The 21,465-nt window shown below is 41.3% G+C and overlaps 1 protein-coding gene across 2 annotated transcripts in view; it reads left to right on the top strand.

Moving 5' to 3' along the window:
• The window catches only part of BCAS1 (brain enriched myelin associated protein 1), a 106,667-nt gene that overhangs the window by 43,227 nt on the left and 41,975 nt on the right, over positions 1–21,465 (top strand). For both annotated transcript variants that reach the window (XM_082671009.1, XM_082671010.1), the window contains exons 5-6: positions 15,909–16,055; positions 17,106–17,150. In XM_082671009.1, coding sequence (XP_082527135.1) covers positions 15,909–16,055; positions 17,106–17,150 — 192 coding nt within the window. The remainder of the gene's footprint in view (positions 1–15,908; positions 16,056–17,105; positions 17,151–21,465) is intronic.

Genomic DNA, 21,465 nt, shown 5'->3' with positions numbered 1-21,465 from the left:
GCTTAGTTGCTCCGCGGCATGTGGGATCTTCCCAGACCAGGGCTCGAACCCGTGTCCCCTGCATCGGCAAGCGGATTCTTAACCACTGTGCCACCAGGGAAGTCCCGAGACACACATTTTTAAGGGAGGTTGTGATAAGTGCATTGATCCTGAAATTCATTCAGGCTATGGATTTTTAGAGAAGTACTCAGTGTTTTACTTCCTCCTCTTCTTTTCTCTCTTGAACACATGCCATTCAGGCTTTGTCCTCCATAAAACCTGCTCTTGTCAAAGCTGCCACGATGTCACACCTCCCCCCTCACCTCAGCTGCCAGACTGAGTACATCTCCGTCCTTATCCTACCCTACTTGCGGGTCACACCTGACACAGCCCACCATCCCTTCCTTCTTGAAGCAGCATCCTCACTTGGTTTGCAGGCTCCCCACCTCCCTGGCTGCTCTTCCTTAATCTCTCGTGCTAAGTCTTACCCTCTAAACATCGGAGTCCCCATCGTTCAGTTCTTGGATGTCTTCGTCTTTAACTACGCTTCCTTCCTTGGAGATTTCCCCCGGTCCCAAGGGTTAAATATAGCCATCTGCTGACAAGTCCCAGATTGATGTCTCTAGCCTAGATCTACCCCCGAAGTCCAGACTTGAGTATCTAGCTGCCTCTGGTACCTGTCTACTTGGATTTCTACACTGCTGTTTGAATGTTTGCTGGACATCTGGACCTCGATAGGTCCAAAACTGAACTCTTCATTCACACTCAACACCACCACCACTGACAACATACCCACTTGTTTAATCCACAGGCTTCTCATCTCAGTTACTGGCAACTCCATCCTACCACTGCTCTTTAGTGGTAGAACTGGAATCAAAGAACCAAGATCTCTACAGTCCTTTTCTACATGGTATAAAGTAGTGAATTAGAACATAAGCATTGAAGTCAAGTAGCCTAGGTTTCAACTCTGTGTCTGTCACCTACTGGCTGTGTGACCTTGGGCAAGTTACTTAACCACTCTGAGCCTCAGTTTCTTCATCTGTAAAATGGGGATAATAATAATATCAAGCACATTTTCACATTATTCACACTTCTGAAAATTAAATAAGTCATGTAAAGTACTTAACACAGAGCTATTGCATTTTGAGAAATATTATCAGTATCACGGTTTTTCTCCCTCTTACTTCACATTTTAGTCTTTTTACCCTTCCCCTCCATAGTCTTCAACCAAAACCTGCAGAGATAGCACAATTGAATCTAATTTGAAAGCTACATAACCAAAGGCATAAGTCCTAATTTGGGTTAAAAAAAAGATGCCGGAGTTGTAAAATTATTTTTAGAAATAACAGAATTTATTCTATACCCATACCTGCAAGCCCCATACCCGCAAGCCCCATTTTCTTTGTCTGACATTCAAGGGTCTCTACAAGCTTTCCTTTGTCTGTTTGTCTAACTGTATTTTCCCCTATTCCCCTAAATTTATCTGGTCAAAATGGCCAACATATGACCTGTGCAGATGCCATCTGCTCCCCAGGATTTTCTCTACCTGTATCTCCTTCTCTCTCTGTTTATCAGAAATCTACTTCACCTTCAAGTGCCAAGTTCTCCATGAAGCTGACCAGATGTCCCCACTCCTGGCTGGTTTCTGATGACGTGAATCCCTCTAGTGTTTCTTTTCTTTTTTTTTGGTATTCTATATGTTTAGTGAAATTCTGTGATAAAATCACTTTGAAGGAATCATCAAAACTTACAAGGGAATTTTTGTATCTTTACCATTTTACAGATGAAGAAATCAAAGCTTTAGAGAAATCAGGTCACTCACTCCAAGTTACACAGCTAAAAAAGAATACGTGTCTGTCTCCAAAGCCCATACTTCTCATGCTCGATATTATGTTTTTACCAATTATTTGAAACTGCAATAACGTTGCAACTATGAAAAATTAAATAACGATGTGAGGAAGTGCTTTTAAAAATTTTAGTACATGGAATATTGGAAATATCAAGTTAATCTCAAATCAAAAAGAAAAAAAAATCCCCTCATTCCAGCATTTGAAGGCCAAGTGAATTACAAGATGTGTTTTTTATTTCATCCTGTTTACCTCTGGCCAGAAGGCCATGACATTTCAACAGGTAGAGAGAACTATCCACCCAAAAGTGTTTGTCAGTAAAGAGGGAAAACCTGTCTTAAATTATACAGGTTATGGAGTAAGCAAGGTTTTCAGCTATAACGCTATAATTTTTATGAACTTTATAAATTAGCACTAAGAAACATTTGATGTGAAACATTTACTGTAGCAGAGGTGCAAGTGTTAGGAGCCTGATTGACACAGGAATGAGTTCAGATTTTACCACTTACTAGCCGTGTGGTAGAGACAAATAATAACAATTGCCCCAGTTTTTAATAATTGGTTATTCCTTGGCTGTGTAGTAAGCATTTGTCACACCTTAATGGCTTTGATTCTTACAACAACACAGCAAGGTAGATATTTTTATTGCCATTTAACAAATGAGGAAGCCAGGGCTCAGAGAAGTTAAGTTACTGGCTCAAGGCCACACAGCTAAATTAGTGGCAGAACTGGAATCAAGATCTGGCAGTGACCAAAGCCTGTTACACTCACTCATTTCAAAACCTTGTGTTTTCATTCACAAGAGGAAGATACTGCCTGTCCTAGACACTATTGCAAGGACAGAAATGACATGGGCAGTCAGTAATAATAATGCTAAATGAAATAGTATATTTTCTAAATTGTCAGAAACTTAGAAATAAAGAATAATGAAATAGAGCAAATGGTCTTCCGGTATGATGGAGTTTGGATAGTATATCATCTATGGTACCTTTGGTTGCAAGTAAAGAAAAAAAAAAACTCAATCAGTAGTGGCTTCGTTAATGAAAGGAAATGTACTATTTCTTGTACATAATAAGAATTCGAGAAGTGGGTTGTTTAGTCTGGTTCAGCATCTTCACAGCCCCAGAATGCATCAGTCTTCAGTGCCCTCTGTGTATTGGCTTGGTTCACAGGCTTGATCCCTTGTGGTTTTTCTTTTTCTTTCTTTTTTTTTTTTGTGGTTTAGTTGATGTACAATATTATATAAGTTTTGGGTGTACAAGATAGTGAGTCACAATTTTTAAAGGTTATACTCCATTTATAGTTATTGTAAAATATTGGCTTTGTGGTTTTAAGAAGGTTGCCATAGTTCCAAGCAGTGTATAGAGTCATAATGTTCTATCAAATAAAATAGGAGTTTCCTAAAATTTACTCATTGGTGAAACGAAGTCACATATCTGGGTGGAGGTACAATGGGGGGGTTGGAAAGTTTCTTCAGTAGAAAGCAGGCTCTGCCCGCAAAGAAGATATGTCACAGGTAGAAACCAGATATATTATTTTCTATCCAACTTTATGTGAGAAAAACATTAAGTGGATGGAGCTGCTAAAGGCTACTACAGTATCCCCCTATGGTAATTTATTTAAATAAATAGCTCTTTTTTTTTTTTTTTTTTTGCGGTACGCGGGCCTCTCGCTGTTGTGGCCTCTCCCGTTGCGGAGCACAGACTCCGGATGTGCAGGCTCAGCGGCCATGGCTCACAGGCCCAGCTGCTCCACGGCATGTGGGATCTTCCTGGACCAGGGCACGAGCCCGCGTCCCCTGCATCGGCAGGCGGACTCTCAACCACTGCGCCACCAGGGAAGCCCAATAAATAGCTCTTTAACTTAACTGTCATCCACAGTAAGAAATAGATTTTACATCTTGATGTGATACATGTGCATGTACATGAAACAAAGAATTCACCAAATAGTAGTATTCTTACCGCACGTAACACAGGCTGGTATTTTCTATTCTTTCCAGTCTATTTCATTTGATGGTTTTAATGCTGGTTTTGATCCATTAAATTATGTTCCAGTCCACCCGTAGTCACAATCTGAAGTTTGAAAAACTCTTTTCTACCACCATCACCCTTTTCACATAGGGAGACAGTGATCTTGAGGGATGTGACTGTTTCTTAGGCAACTGGGTGTCCCCAGTGCACCCTGCCTGGCACACCCTGGCAGGCAGTAATGTTCGTTAGATGAACTTGACAAGGATGAAGGTGGTACGTACACATCATGTTACAATTTTTCAAAGAATGTTAGAATATATTATTGCAATCTCATTATCACCTCTGCCTAACACAACTTTAAATAAAAATGATTTCGAAATATATGTACGCTATAGATGTTTTCTCATAGATAAACTATGTAGAATCATGAATCTCTACTATTTATTTGGTATTTTTCATTCAGCCTTTAACATGTTAGGGTGTTAATCATCACGGTTGAGTATCAAGTGAATTGTGTTTTGCAGTGAATTTGCAAAATAAATTTTGAGTTTACTCTCCCTTTGGCATTATCCAGTCTGATTCTCTCCTTCCAAGGTTATAATAACAGTCCTGATTTATTGAGCATTTACTGACTCAAAGAGGAGTGCAGTAACTTGCATAAGATAAAGTGGCTAGAAAGCGGCAGAGCTGGAATTTGTCACCTACAGGCTTAGTCACTGTGCCTGTGAGTTTAAAAAGAGGGAACGTTTAGAACCTTTGGAAACATATCTTTTTAAAACTCCTGAAGCTAGTATTTCCCAAACTGACATTCTGTGGACTCATCAGTCCAGTGAGATCAGCCTAGAAATAGGGTGCCACCGTCAATAGTTTCGGAAAATAGTACTTGCTTTATACTCTCCTGAAGATTCACAGTGATGCCAGCCTACTAAAGCCTCTGAAAAGTCCTGCAGCAAAAGCACACCTGCTTCACTTTAACTGCTTCTCAGACTTAATTATCCATAGAACAGTTGCCTCTTCCAAGGAATAGTTCTTCTAGGAAATGCTGAGCTACGCATGTAGACCAAAGTTGGAAAGTGGGCTCTTGTAGGATGCATCATGCCACAGATGGGTTTTATTTGACCTACACAGTGTCTTAAGTAATATTTTAATTAATTGATAACATTTTGAAATTGACAAAGTTCACAATAGTTTTAAATTATGAGATTTCAATAGAATTCCGTATTTCAGAAATTTCTGAAAAATGGGAAGTTTCATCCTATATTCCCAGGTGGGATGTCAGTTGTGACTGCCCCTCGAGATGGGGCATTCACTCCCCAGTTCACCCAAGTCCCCACCCCTCCCTGTTGGTTCCTGAGAGTACAGCGTGTGAGTTGTCCTTCACTATAACACTTCCACTGTTATTTTCTTGTGGTAGAGTTGAGAGTAATTCCATCAGAGACCACTTTGCATCCTTCATAGCACATAAGGCAATTTGAAGCAATTTAGGTGACCATCTGGCTAATAAACTATAAATCCAGCCCAAGAGTCAGTTTGTCGGCAGGTGTTGAACAGTAAATGGGAGGCATTGATACTTTAATTTATTCATTCAACAAACATCTGAGTGCTTGCTTTGGGCCAGGAATGATTTTAGGATGGACAGAATGATGTACCTCATGGGAGCTTTCATTCTAGTGGAAAGACCAGCAATAAACACGAAAATAAATACACAAAGAGTTCCAGTGTATTAAAAGGGTTACAAATGAAATAAACAGAGTTTTGAGAAAGCAGAGAAGAGAAGGGGCTGGTAATTAGGATTGGGTAGGGGGTAGGGTCAGGAAGGATTTGGTCTAATGTAAAACTTCAGGAAAAAGGATGTGACTTTTCTTTTTTCTGCATAAGGCCAAACCATTCTCAGAAAATCTGCAGCTTAATTTTGGCAGCATTCAAAACAGTTTTCTCACTCCTGGGAAGTGTTTGTTAAACAGATGACAAACTCGTTCTAGACTGTGGGTTATTTGCTTTTGTATTTTGAAGTGGTTTTTTTTGATGTTGGATATTTTTTTCTCTAATAAATGTAAATTGTCATTATCAGTCTGGAGGTTGCACATGTTGGAACTGATCATAGAACAGAAGAATCTACCACAGATTCTTTTTTTGCCTGATGTGAAGTGAGAATCACTCTCCACCCACCCTTTGCCCACAGTAAATGTATTTTTCAATTTTATATCATACATAATGGACTCTATTTAAGAGTGTGCCAGGGCTTCCCTGGTGGCGCAGTTGTTAAGAATCCGCCTGCCAATGCAGGGGACACGGGTTTGAGCCCTGGTCTGGGAGGATCCCACATGCCGTGGAGCAACTAGGCCTGTGCGCCACAACTACTGAGCCCACATGCCACAACTAGAAGCCACCGCAGTGAGAAGCCCGCACACTGCGCAGCAAGGAAGACCCAATGCAACCAAAAATAAATAAATTTTTTTAAAAAAGTGTGCCAACTTATGTGTTCTTAGGAATATCCTCAAAGTAATTACTGTTGCCAAAAACTGAAGCAAGGAAAGAACATTGTATTGCTTAATCCTCGACCCACATTTCACTTGCCATTGGAAATCAAGTTGACAAATTCACTTACCCCTCAAGCAGAGGAGTTACTGAGACAGAAAATGGAAAACCCTTATTTATAGGAAGAAAGTGTGAATTGCTTTCTCTGATAGATTTCTTTCCACTCTCCACCTATGACTACAATGAACAACTGGTTTATTTAATCTTTTAACTAAAACATCTCTGCATCCGTCAATATCATGGGCTAATGAGGCTCTACCACGTCAAGGTGCTATGTTACGCTTCTGCCACCAAGATAGAATATGAGTTTTTAACATCCTGAGGTTATGTCTACAGAGTATTAAAACAGGTGGTGATCTTATGATTTATAATAAAGAGCATCATACTGGATAATTGGTCCAACCTCGCTTGATTCAATTAGCATAAGCAGCTAAAATGAACAGTTGCCTCTCTCTCCTCCCAAAAAGAGGAGGGAAAAATAGGTAAGTGGAGCATTTTTAGATCTGTGTCATGCAGATTCCCCAATTAGAAAACATGCCAGAAGACAATATGAAAATCTGGATTTCACGTTTCAATATTTTTATGTTCTTTTTATTGCCCTCTGAAGTGTCTGATAATTTCTTAACTACCTGCATCACTAGGAAGTTTATTTCAACCGTGGCACTTTGGCAGTACACAATTTTAAAGCCTTAAGAAGGTTTGAAAAGGCAATTTGACATCTAGGAATTTATTGAGAAAATGGGCAACATTTTATCCACAAGCTTTTTTTTTTTTAAGTCTGGCATTGTCTGTAAGAGAAAAGTTGGGAAGATCTAAAAGATCTAATTGCAGGGTTTTTGTACTGATTGTGGTACACCCTTACACTGGACATCATAACAAAGATGACATAGAAATAGAAGTATTGACATGTGAAGACGGTTATAACATAATGTTAAATAAGAAAAGCAGGTTCTGGACTTCCCTGGTGGTCCAGTGGTTAAGACTCTGTGCTTCCACTGCAGAGGGTGTGGGTTTCATCCCTGGTTGGGGAAGTTCCACATGCCACGTGGTGTGGCCAAAAAAAAAAAAAAAGGAAAAAGCAGCTTTCAAAATAGTATATACAGAAAGGTCCCTTTTGGGTAAAAATCATATTTGCCTTGCCTGCCCACACATATTCATCCTTCCACCCAAAGAGGGGTGTGGAAAGAAAAATTGCGGATTGTTAGTAGTAGTTATTTTCTGTAATGGGATAATGGGTGCATGTTATATTTTTACTCTTTGCTCATCTAGATTTTCTCTTTTTTAGAAACAGAGCAAGTAAGCACTGAGTACTGCCTAAGTATAAGGAAAATACTACAATCTAGGTAATTTCCTGATTCCTCCACTAGATAGCGCTATGAAGCTTGCAGCATCCTGAACTGTATTAGAAACTGCAGTAGTAACAAGCGGTTTAACAGGTTATTTTCGCTCACGGTAATTCCGGAACTGTGCAGTCCAGAGCTTGTGTGGCAATTTCCTGCTCAGAAATAACACTGATTTTTAACACGTATAGCTCATGTGTATTTTGGAAAAAGGAATTTTGTCGTGGGTGGCAGTTTTCAAAGCCCTTTCGTAATTGGCATTTCTTAAGGTTGTGCTACTTGCGTTCTTTCCTAATTTTTGCTTAAAAGATGTGAGTGCATTTTTATCCGTTGATGTGCATTGGGAAGCTATAGTGGGAAAAAATAAAAATACAAAATTAGCTACAGGGGTAGACCTTCCTTCGGTGGTTTTGGGCTTTGTAGTAAAACAAAGTTTAAAACAAAAAAAGCCCAACTCTTTGGGAAATGTTGACGTTCCGTTAAATATTATTGGTAGACTTTGTTCTTAGAGTTCCTTCCTGCTTGTTTCAGTAATTTGCTTCCCCTTCTATGGAAATTGGAGGATAAATTTTTATTTTTAAGAATTAACCAAATCCCATTTTTCATCCCCAGTCTGACAATGGGTGTATGCAGGTGATGTGCTCCCAGAAGAAAAAAAGTAAAGACGTGATGTATGTCTAGAGAACATTGTTGCTGAGCAGATGATGCCCTTTGTGCCGCTGGGGCAACCAAGTGGGAGAGGAAACATAGCTCCTCCCTTTAATCCCAGACAGCCTGTGGATCGAATTTCCAACAGATGGAAAAGAGTAATGGGTTTCTGTACCCGTCAACATTTTTTTAGACAAATCTTCCTGTGTTAAACTGCCTGTTAGACACTGATTTCTCGGTACAAAGATTCAAAATGAAACCGTTATGCACAATCGGTGGGGACATCTAGATGAGGTAGACATTCATCACAAATAGTTCCAGACAAAGCTTTTTTTAGCCTTGATCGTCCTGCCTTCACTTGTATTTTCACTTGGACAATGCAGACCTTGCTTAGAGAAAAACGAAAGCCAATTGACAATTTACAGTGGAAGGAAGGTACCAGAAGTTCCATATGCGTTTTATTATAGGCAATCAAATTAGGATGAGGCAGCACAATTTTTCAACATTACAAATTGTGATCACTTAACTAGTGTTCCTATCTGTTTGCCCTTGGAAGCCAACAGAAAGGAAAAAAATACAGGCCTCTTCCATATGGATGAAAAACAAGCTGATACCATGGACACCTGTTTGCTTAAAAAGAAGTTTCCAGATATTTCCTGGAGAACGCCTATGTTTCTATCTAAAATTTCTGTTTGCTGAGAATGATCTGCAGGCCTCATGAGAATAGCACAGACGTATTTGTAGTTAAGGACAAAGCTCCTACAAATAACCCAATATTTAAGGCATAGGCCACAAACTGGTGGCCTTGGGCTGGATCGTCTTCCAAACTGCGTTGAGTGTGGCCCTCTGGATGTTTTTTAAAATTTGGAATTAGTTGCCCACATTTTGTTTTAATTTTTAATAGATAATACATTCACATGGCTCAAAATAAGAAATTATGAAACGGTATACTTTTCTACCAATGCCACCCGCAATAGAGAATCACTGTTTGTATTTTTAAATGAGTCTTTCTTGAGCATATATTAAGCAAAAGATAAGTATAAATTCAAATTCCTTCTTTTTTAAGCAAATGGTAATATAATATACACTCTGTTCTATCCCATGCTTTTTTTTCCCAGTTAACACTACTTTCTATATCTGTACAGCTTCCTCATTTGTAACACTTGCATAGTTTTCCAATGAATGGATGTACCATGATTTATTTAGCCAGGACCTTATTAACGACATTTGGCAGGTTTCCAGACATTTGCCATGACCTCATTGTAGTGAATAAGCTCGTGTATTTGTTATTTCACACTTATGTGAATTGAGGTTTAAAACCAACCCTTAGGAGTGGAATCGCTTGGTAAAAGAATATATTCTTTTTCTTTTCTTTTTTTTTTTTTTTTTTGCAGTACGCGGGCCTCTCACTGTTGTGGCCTCTCCCGTTGCGGAGCACAGGCCCCGGACGCGCAGGCTCAGCGGCCATGGCTCACGGGCCCAGCCGCTCCGCGGCATGTGGGATCTTCCCGGACCGGGGCACGAACCCGTTTCCCCTGCATCGGCAGGCGGACTCTCAACCACTGCGCCACCAGGGAAGCCCCTCTTTTTTAAATTTTAGTTGATAATGCCAAAATTTCAGCCCTGCCTCAGGACTGAAATAGTATATACTTCAATCAGTAAAATATGAGGGCCATTGAAAAACATTTGGTCATTTCCAGTTTTCAGCCGTTACAATAAAGTTTTTATAAACGTTAATGTATGGGGTTTTGTGTGAATGTCAGTCTTCATTTCTCTGGGGGAAAAAAAAGCCAGGAGTGTAATTGCTAGGTTATGTTGGAGTTGCATATTCAGTTTTTTAAGAAACTGCTAAACTTTTCCCGATTGGCTGTACCGTTCTGCATTCCCGTCAGCAGAGTATGAGTGATCTAGTTGTTCTGCATCCTTGCCAGAATTTGAAACTGTCACTATTTTGCACTTTACCCGTTCTGATAGGTGTGTAGTGACATCTTATTGTAGTTTTACTTTGCATTTCCCTAATGGCTAATGAAATTGAACATCTTTCGTTTGCTTATTTGCCATCTATATCTTTTTTTTTCTTTTGCGGTACGCGGGCCTCTCACTGCTGTGGCCTCTCCTGTTGCGGAGCACAGGCTCCGGATGCGCAGGCTCAGCGGCCATGGCTCACGGGCCCAGCCGCTCCGCGGCATGTGGGATCTTCCCGGACCGGGGCAAGAACCCGTGTCCCCTTCATCGGCAGGCGGACTCTCAACTGCGCCACCAGGGGAGCCCGCCATCTATATCTTTTGTCCAGTGAAATGTCTCTTCATGTCTTTGCCATTCTCTAATTGGATTGCTTGAATTTTTTGTTTGTTTTACTGTTGAGCTTCGAGAATTCTTTATTTATTCTAGATTCTAGTCCTTTGTCAGATAAGTGGTTTGCAAATACTTTCTCCTCCTTTCTAGCTTTTTTTCCATTAAAAAAAATGTATTTATTTATTTGGTTGCACTGGTTCTTAGTTGTGGCACGCGGGCTCCTTAATTGTGGTATGCAAACTCTTGGTTGCAGCATGTGGGATCTAGTTCCCTGACCAGGGATTGAACCCGGGCCCCCTGGACTGGGAGTGCGGAGTCTTAACCACTACGCCACCAGGGAAGTCCCATTTTTTCCATTTTTTTAAATAGGATCTTTCACAAAGCAAAATCTTTTAATTTGGATGAAGACCAGTTCATCATTTTTTCCTTTTATGGATGATGCTTTTGATGTCAAGTCTAAGAACTCTTTGCCATAGATCCCAGAAATTTTCTCTTATTTTCTTCTAAAAGGTTTTTTTTTGTTTTGTTTTTTGTTTGTTTGTTTGTTTTTTGACCTTGCTGCACAGCATGTGAGATCTTAGTTCCCTGACCAGGGATTGAACCCGTGCGCCCTGCAGTGGAAGCACAGGGTCCTAACCACTGGACTACCAGGGAATTCCCCTGAAAGTTTTATACTTTACATTTTGTATTTAAGTCCTTGGTCCATTTTGAGTTAATTTTTGTATAAGGTATAAAGCTTAGGTTGAAGTTCTTTTTTTTTTTTTTTCCCTCCCGTGCATGTCAAATTGTTCCAGCACCTTTTATTGAAAAGATGATCTTTCCTCTATTGAATTGCTTTTGCACCTTTGTCAAAAATCAGTTGGGCACATTTTGTGTGGGTCTATTTCTGGGTTCTCTCTTCTGGCCCAGTCAACTATGTGTCTATGCTTCTACCCACCAGTACCACACAGCCTTGCTTACTATAGCTAAATAACAAGGCTTGAAATCAGGAAGCCTGCTTCTTCCCACTTAATTCTTTTTTTTCAAAATTGCTTTAGATATTCTAATTCCTTTGACTTACAAATTTTAGAATAATCTCATCTATCTCTACAAAACATCTTGCTGGGATTTTGATAGGAATTGCATTAAACCTGTATATCACCTTGGGAGGATTGACACCTTTATTGTGTTGAGTCTTCCAGTTCATGAACACTGTATGTCTCTCTGTTTATATGTTCTTTAATTCCTTTCATCAGTATTGTATAGTTTTCTGCATATAAGTCCTGTACATATTTTGTATTTCATTTTTGGTACAAGTATAAATGGTATTATTTTCTAACTTTATTGACATGTAACTGAAATATAATTTTTGTGTAAGTTTAAAGTGTACAACTTGATGATTTGACACACGTATATACTGCAAAATGATTACCACAGTAGGGTTAGTTAACAACTCCATCACCTCATATGATTTCCATCTCTTTCTTGTGATGAGGACATTTAAGATCTACTCTATTAGAAACTTTCAAGTATATAATACAGTATTGTAAATTATAGTCACCATGCTGTATATTAGATTCCCCAGAACTTATTCATCTAATAACTGGAAGTTGGTACCCTTTGACTGACATCTCCCCATTTCTCCCACCCCCCAGCCACTGGCAATCACTTTTCCATTCTCTATTTCTATGAGTTCAGCTTTTTAAAATTTCACATATAAGTGATATCATACAGTATTTGTCTTTCTCTGACATTTATCTCAGCATAATGCCCTCAAGGTCCATTCATGTTGTCACAAATGGCAGGATTATCTTCTTTTTTCACGGCTGAATAATATATATTATATACAGTCTTCTTTATCCATTTATCTGTAGACAGACACACTTGTTGTTTCCATATCTTGGCTATTGTGAATAATGCTGCAATGAACATGGGAGTAGAGACATCTCTTCAAGATTTTGCTTTCATTTTCTTTCCCACAAATGGGATTGTGGGATCATATAGTAGGCCTATTTTTAATTTTTTGAGGAACCCCACACTGTTTTCCATAGTGGCTGCAGCAGTTTAGGGTCCCACAAACAAAGCACGAGGGTCCCTTTTCCCCACATCCTCGCCAACATTGTTATCTCTCGTGTGATGATAGCCATTTTGACAGGTGTGAGGTGATATTACATTGTGGTTTTTATTTGCATTTCTACGGTGTTTGGCTGGTGGAGAACAGTTATTGTCTAAAAGCTTTCTGTCATATGCTAGACTGGCCCTTTCCTGGCCCTTTGGTTCGAGCAGGCGTTTCGGGAGGGTTTGCCCATCGGTGTTTCCTGGTCATTGGCTTCTCCAACTCCAAGTCCAGGATATCTGCGGCAAAAGGAAAACCCAGGGAACTCACCACCATCTTGTTGTTGAGGTACCTAGCTGGCCTGCCTTCTCCTCTCCACCACTCGGAGTCCTTTTGTGTTTGTTTTCTACATAATGTCCAGGATTTTCCACTGTGTTTACTGGGAGGAATGAAGGGAAGTCTATATCCTCCTTCTTCCTGGAAGCAGAGTCTTACGTTCTTTTTTTTTTATTTTTTTTTATTTTTTATTTATTTATTTATTTTGCGGTACGCGGGCCTCTCACTGTTGTGGCCTCTCCCGTTGCGGAGCACAGGCTCCAGACGCGCAGGCTCAACGGCCATGGCTCACGGGCCCAGCCGCTCCGCAGCATGTGGGATCTTCCTGGACCGGGGCACGAACCCGTGTCCCCTGCATCGGCAGGCAGACTCTCAACCACTGCGCCACCAGGGAAGCCCCTCGACTGCTTCTTCTGCTACGGGGCTCTTTGCCCCATACTCCACCCCCAGCCCAGAAACCTTCCACCTAGAAAGCGCCTACTCTATAAGCTGCTGCCCAGCAGATTGAGAGGAAGCTCAGTGTGACTGACGGTGGTCTTCTCTAACCACCTTGCGTTTATCTGTATCTCAGTTGACCTGAACAATCTACCCCGAAACCCTCCCCACCCCCATCCCCACCTCATCCTTTTCTACATGTTTTTCACACCCTTTCCTCTGTCTGAAATTCCTCAGCACGCCATCCTTCCCCCACCTCCGCACGTCGACCTGCAGCTCAGGCTCCAGGGCCGAGGGCAGACGCCGCCTCATCTTCACACCTTTCTTGTCCCTGTACTTCAGCTGTTCTCAACCTTGTGCACATTGGAATCACCCAGGGGCTCTAAAAATATTGACGCCTGAGCCCCACCTCCAGACATTCTGATCGAATTGGTTCGGGTGGCATCTGGGCATTAATACTGGTTGAAAACGCTGTGCAGGGCTAAGTGGGCTAGTGGAATTCTTTTATCTCTTTATCCGAGTACTTATCCCCCTCTGCTGGCCTTTATCCACTGTGAGACTGTAAGCATCTCGAGAGAGGAACGTGTCTGATTCATTTTTGTTAATCTCACCGGGCTCAGAACAAGGCTCAGTAACGTAAACTATGACAGTAACAATAATGATAATGATAATAATAGCTAACATTCACTGCATGTTTACTATGTGCTACACACCATGCTAAATCCTGTGGATGGATTATCCCATTTACGCCCCGACCACTCTGAGAGGCAGGTGCTACTGATCCCCCTTTTACAAATGAGCAAACCCAGGCACAGATGTCAGGGAACAGGCCCAGGATCGCACTGGTGTGAAGGATGGAACAGAGAGTGGAGTCTGGGCGGGCTGGCCTCAGAGCCCGTGCTAATATCATTTTGCCTCGATACAGTTTGTACATGGTCAGAATTCCCCCAGCAAGCTATTGAGTGAAGGTGAGTAAATGAGTGATTGGAAATAAATAACTATTTCCTAGGCAATAGCTCCGTCAGGCCAAGTGGGGCACCTCTCCATTAGATTTAGTCCTGGTACCACTTTCATAATGGCTCATGTTCCAAACACCTGCTTGATGATTTGTGTAATATTTTTTAAATTAATTAATTCATTTATTTATTTTTGGCTACATTGGGTCTTCGTTGCTGTGTGTGGGCTTTCTCTAGTTGCGGCAAGCAGGGGCTGCTCTTCGTCGTTGTGCATGGGCTTCTCATTGCGGTGGCTTCTCTTGCTGTGGAGCACGGGCTCTAGGCGTGTGGGCTTCAGTAGTTGTGGCACACAGGCTCAGTAGTTGTGGCTCGTGGGCTTTAGAGCGCAGGCTCAGTACTTGTGGCGCATGGGTTTAGTTGCTCTGCAGCATGTGGGATCTTCCCGGACTAGGGCTCAAACCCATGTCCCCTTCATTGGAAGGTGGATTCTTAACCACTGCGCCACCAGGGAAGTCCTGACTTATGTAATTTTTCTTCTTTTTTTTTTTTTTTTTTGTGGTACGTGAGCCTCTCACTGCTGTGGCCTCTCCCGTTGCAGAGCACAGGCTCTGGACGCACAGGCTTAGAGGCCATGGCTCACGGGCCCAGCCGCTCCGCAGCATGTGGGATCTTCCCGGACCGGGGCATGAACCCATGTCCCCTGCATCGGCAAGCGGACTCTCAACCACTGCGCCACCAGGGAAGCCCAATAACCCCGTTTTTAATGCAGGTTCTTCTGACCCAGTCCTTGGCATTAGGGTAACCCACGTGCCAAATGAGTGTGCCGGAGAAGGTGGTCTAGAAACTCAGAGAAGGGAGTAGATTCCATGGGTGCTGTGGCCCAGAAAGACTTCAGTGGGGAAAGTAAACTTGAGCCCGAGGCTGAAGAATGAATGGGTTTGAGGTAACCTGGCTTGGGCCAAGGTCATGGGAGTGAACGTGAAAAAAAAGGAGGATATTCAGCCTGCATCCCACCCTCCTGGGTGAGTTAGAGAGGAAAATCCGTCCCAATAGCACATCCTTCGCACAGTTAACTCCCAGATCCTGAAAGCGGAATTATTATTTTAAAACATCAGTACTTTTTTTTTCAGTTGATACAATTCAGCACTGCGGGGATTGTGGGAAATCAGATAGAGGCATCTTCCATGATTAAACTGGAAGACCACAAAATATTGGCATCATACATAACCTCTGTGCAGAATTGGGAGAAAAGGGTTTTTGTTTGGGATGCAACGTGCACTGCTGCGTTTGTTAGCCTCTGGCTCCAAACAATGTCCCTCCAACTAACTGCAAATGCTGATTATGTTAGAAAGAGGGGGCAGGGAAGGAAGAGTGACTCTCATAAGCTCCTGATTGTTCTACACCCCCGTGGGCAGAAGAAGTATGGCTGGAATTAGGGGGTAAGGGAGACAGGGGCGCGAAGCAAAAATATTACTTTGAGAGTCCACATTCAACAAGTTGCAACCATGAAAACTCTGTCTTGTTCCTAGGACATAGCTGACGGCACGGGAAAAGAAGGACAGGAAATCCCAACTGTGAGTTGCTCTGTCCCCGGGGTCCCTGAAGAACTGGAGATTGCAAAGGAGGACCCCCAGACAGAGAATAATAATTCCATCATGAGCTTCCTTAAAACTCTGGTAAGCAGTTTCATCTCCTTTTCTATTCTATTCCTCAATTTTATTGCTCAAAAGTTTTGTTAGATCTAAGAATGATGCATACTTGAATGTTACTGCTCTAAACGGCTTGATGCAGCTGGGACATTGGAGAACAGGGACAAGATGTGCTTCGTAAGGGAATTGGCTTTCAGTGAAGGAGTCTTTAGTTGCTGCGAACTGTGAGATTAACTATGCGACATGAGCTATGTGGTAGTAGAACGCTACTGCAATTGGATATCTTATGGTCATTGATCATAAAAATAATTGGAAAATACTTCCTTGAGTTGCTGACCTATCAAAGCATTTTTGCCACTCAAATGGCAAATAAAACTGTAGAAATCACTATCTTGTTACATCTAAAGCTCCCATTTGACTGGGTGGAGGCAGGGACTCACATCTTGCATTGCTTGCTCCTGTCTGACTCTTCAGACCCCGCAGCTTGGCACCTGCCAGACACTCAAAAAAGGGCTGAATGCGTGAATGCATAATTAAACAGACATCTCCAAGTGTTTGGGCTATTCCCAAAGGCCAAGACCAACTTCAAAAGATAAAACAGAAAAAGTCAACCGAATGTGCCACAAACACCAAAGGCTTGTACATTTGTTTGGATTTAGTGGTGGACTTGTTGGAAAGTGTGTAGCCATTCCAGGAGACAGTTTTGAATGTGGTCAAGCTCTTAGTGAATGTATAAGATCTGATGCATTTCATTATAAAATATTAATTTTGTTAACTTACGTATACTTAGGTATTACCCAGAAGTCCATGGGTTTCTACTAAATTAAAAGGACTTCTCATTACATTCCTTACTTGTAGAGTGAAGTGGACCACCCTAAATAAAAATATGAAATAGGGAATTCCCTGGTGGTGCAGTGGTTAGGACTTGGCACTTTCCCTGCCGGGGCCCAGGTTCAGTCCCTGGTCGGGGAACTAAAATAAAAAGAAAGAAAGAAAAAGAAACACCCTACAGAGCTATGGTTTTTTTTTTTTTTAGAACTATGGTTTTTAACATTTGGTTTTTCTCAAACTTTTAAGGTTTCGCCTAACAAAGCTGAAACAAAAAAAGATCTGGAAGACACGGTAGGTCATTTGAAGTGTGTTTGGGTTTGGATTTACGTATGCGTCTTTGTTTTTGGAATTTTGTGTGCGTGGGATATACATACACACATATATACATATTTAGCAATTTAATAGTGCTGTTAGCTTGTCTTTAAAATGTTCCACTTATGTTAATGGTATTTTAATGAAAATTTTGGTGGGAAGCTTGAAATATGTGCCAATTCTGGCTAAATAATGTCATAAAAACCAATTTCTTATACAGAATAAGAACAGAATACTCATTATTATATATCATCTTAGTCTTTTTAGCTGTGTGTAGAGAGACCCAGGGAATATGGTAAAAGTTAGCCACTGGAAATGCAAAAGTCATGAGACTCAATTTAAAGCAGATGTGAGCTGCTAGATTTTGGTTTTTAAAAAATATGTCTTGCTTTGTTTTTCATGTAATTTGAAAAAAATTAGTCTACACTGCAATGGCAGTTGCTTGGTGCATGAAATAGTCACCAGTCGACACTTGCCAAATGAAGGAACAAGTAGAGGGGTTAGGATGCCCTAGAGAGTGTGTGCTTTTTCGCCGTCATCCTAGAAATTCAGCCAGTTCCCCTCAAAGTACATTTTGTTTGGAATGACTGCTTTCTAGAGACGTTTTCCCTTTGCACTTGAGAGAACCGATTTCCTTTCGTAGAACACGTGGTTTAAATTTCACGGGAATCATGAGGGAAATTTAACTTGGTGACAGATAAATGTCTTGTGTCCTCCTTTTGATAACTGAAAGTGCTTTGAAAGGCACTGGGACCAAATAAATGGCTTGGCCAACCCAGTATATCTGCTCCCCGTATTTGAAGGGGCTAAGTTGTGAAAAGGATCCTAGAATTTGTCTCAGAAGACCTGTGTTCGAGCCGCAGTCCTGCTACTTGATAGCTGTGTGATCCTAACCTGTCTGAACCCAAATTTCCACATCTGTAAAACTGGGGCAATAAAAATTCTGCCTCCCCAACCCCAGGACTGAATGAAGGTGTGACAGTGCCTGGTAAACCCTGGAGCTCTGTTCAAATGTAGGTGATCCCTATTTCCATAATCACAGCAGGACAGACTGAACATCAGGATTACATCTGTATTGTACTGATTGGTTCCTCTAGAATTTTCTTCTTCCATTGAAAAAAAGATATATCTGAGGTATCTACGTGCATTTTCCCATAAGGTTATTTATTTGCTACAAGGCAGCTAGGGTCAAGTTCAATGAGTGGTTGGGTCCAAATGTTTCTCTTTGGGTTCTGTGTCCTGCATTGTTGGAAATCACAGAGTCAGCACAATAGGCTATAAACAGTGGGGTATGTGGGTGTGTTGTGTGGCTCCCCGAGTGACCTGATGCCCTCACTCCCTTTAGCTGCTCACGGCATCAAGGCTCTTCCCCCACCCAGAATGTGGTCCCAGCTGAAAGTACCTAGTGGTAAAATCTCATGGCCCTGCCCAGAGAGCTATGCGCTCAGTGCTGATGGAACTGGACCTCAAAAGCGGGTTTTGTGAATGTAGGTTGTCCGTGATGCCCACAAACAGACCTCTTTCTACCAACCTGGTTCTCATACTTGCCTTCTTGACATCTTTTCTACTGAAGTTCTTGGATTCATGCTTTTGAAATGTCAACACTTTTGTCCATCTTCTTATTTGGCCCTGGGCAATTTTTAGCACACTCCACTGCTGCACACACAAAATCCCCTGCCATTTGTGACTTGAGTCAACAATTCTGAATGGTTGTAGCTGGGCTATTTTAGTTCCAATTTCCCCTCACTTTGGCTCAGTGGACTGACTCACTCTAGAAACATCTTTTGCCCAGGAGATCTGCCCATCTAGAAGTCAGTTGAGATTTTTGTGGGTGATACTGCTTCCCTGAAGTTTCTAATACCGCAAAAGAGGAGATCAGTTTGAGAATGAAAGCCATTTAGTGGCAGTACTTGACTCCAGGATGCAAAAATAAATTGCTTGTCTTCAGGTATTTTTTTCTTCTGTTTCACGTGACAATAGCATTTAGATTTTTAAAAATCATCGGGTAGGGACTGCGTTATCGTTTTTATTTTTTAATTTTTTTCACCTGGATATTACATGTCCTGTAGACAAAGCTTAAATATCTTGTCATTGTCTTTAGCAAATGGAGCTGCATTAATCTGGGTCATTTAAATAGGTTGCTGTGTTGAAAATCAACATGTACCTGAAATAGACTGTGAATTTGCACTTTAACAAATCGTCTTTGAGAGTTTGAAAAAGATAAGCATTCACATGATGTCTTGTGATTGGGAGATGGGGGTGATATACCGGCAGCTAATTGAAAAAGTAATTACTGCGCTTAAAAACAACAGAAAAAAAATGCATTCTGTTTAAAAACAAAGTTCTAAGCTGTGACTGCTGTTGCCCAAAAGGCATCTAAAGCAGAAAGTGTCTGTGATGGACAAGCTGGGCAGAAGACATCCGAGATCCAGGCTAAAGGCACCAAGAAAAAGCATCTGCATAGCCCCAGGCTAGGACTCGCCTTTAGAAAATTCTTTAGGCATAAGGTCTGTATCTTGTTAAAATAGGAGGAAAAATAAGAACCCTGGTCTTCACCACATGACACATGTGCCCATCCTGTATCCAGCCTGCTCCACTTCAGTGAAGACAGAGCCTTGGGTGGTAGAAATCATTAGAGGGGAATTAAGTACTATGTGAATCAAATTTCAGAGATTTTAAGTCCCCATAATTGTAAACATCTCAGACTACTTTCCTAGTGTGGACCAGGGTTCTGAGATTATTCTTCTAACCTAGTGTTTCCCAAACGTTGAATGTTTGCATACCACCTTCATCGTTTTTGGCAGATATACCACTATTTACTTGATATTTTTATATTGAAATTGACTCACTTCCTATTTAAAGATATCTGTAAAAGAAACTTTGTATTACATCACACTTGGAAAAGCAGATCATTTTTCATAAGAGGAATGTACCATTATATGGGCAATAAAAAAAGAGATTACATTCTAGCTGTCTCGCTTGTGTTAAGCTCTGAGTCTATTGCCATTTCTAGCTTTATGAAAAGGCAATTAGCCAGCAGTAGGGAAATGTTAAAGATTTCTCTACCGGCACCAGACTGAGATTTTCCCCCAATGGTCTTAGAAAGATGAGAATTGAAAAAGGAAAAGTATTTTCACGATTTTAATATTATTTAATATCATAGCACAATCTGAGGCCATCTCTGATCCCACCAATGGTATGCTTGCTATACTTTGGGAAATGCTCTTCTAACCTCAAGATAACAATTCTATCTTCCTGTGGTCCGTTCCATCTCTTCCCTGTATTAACTAAACTTATACTGAGCCCAAATGGAAGCCCAGGCAGAACAAAACAATGAATGAAGGCAGAGCAAGTTCTGTCTCCACGTTCTTGGAAAGTAAAGACAACAGAGAAGTGAGTTTCGGAGATTTCACTCTTCTAATGTCTACGAAAATGCCAGTATTTGTCTGAAACCATCAATTAAAAGGATCCCTGACTTGGGCCAGCATGCTTGTAAATTTGTTTAAAATATCCACCATTCTCCACTAAGTTGAATGAACTTATTTGAAAAACTTCCCCAGCTGGATGTAATAGTCCCAGGATTGTGTATGCAGATAAAAGCTCCGTAGAAAGCTCTCCCGGCGGAATCTATATTTGCATAAACAAACTAGGTTATGAAGCCACCCTTCGATTTCCATACAGGGTTATTTTGTCCTGTAGCGAGACAAGGGGGTGGATGAGAGACACTGCAATGGGAGAGGGAACGTTAAAAAGTGGTACCACTGTATGTGGGCGACAATTTGGTAACTGCTAGTGAAATCTGTCATGGATCTGGTACAAAGGAATCTAGCTGAATTCCCACGGGTGCTTCGGTGAGTAGGGGCCCTTGAAAGTTTAAGACGCTATGACTCCCCCTCCCCCGACCCCCACAGATCTGCATTTCATCACGACATTCATTTCATACCTCCAGAATCTCTCCCCTCCCACAAGTGGACCACCCAAGTTCAGTATTCCTGGGGCTTCCCCGAATTGTTGGCTTCACATCCTGCCAACTGAGTTGACTTTTGGGGTAGGAGAGGATTCTAAAACCACTGGGACGATGGAGAAGAAACGACCCTTTCTGGGATACTGTAACACAGACTAAGGTTTTGCCTTGAGTTACATTCGGTCTATTTTTTTACGTTAAAGTAAAGTAAGGGGACAGTTCCCAGATGTTCTTAATTCTCATTTATACAGCAGTGTGGTAGATCTCATTGGCTTTTACCTTCATGCCTAGGACAGTGTTTTTCTTTTCCTCAATTGGTTGTTCTGTCAT

Source organism: Grampus griseus (assembly GCF_964374135.1).
Source record: "Grampus griseus genome assembly, chromosome: 14".
Taxonomy (NCBI): domain Eukaryota; kingdom Metazoa; phylum Chordata; class Mammalia; order Artiodactyla; family Delphinidae; genus Grampus; species Grampus griseus.
This window is presented reverse-complemented; position numbering and strand designations above follow the sequence as displayed.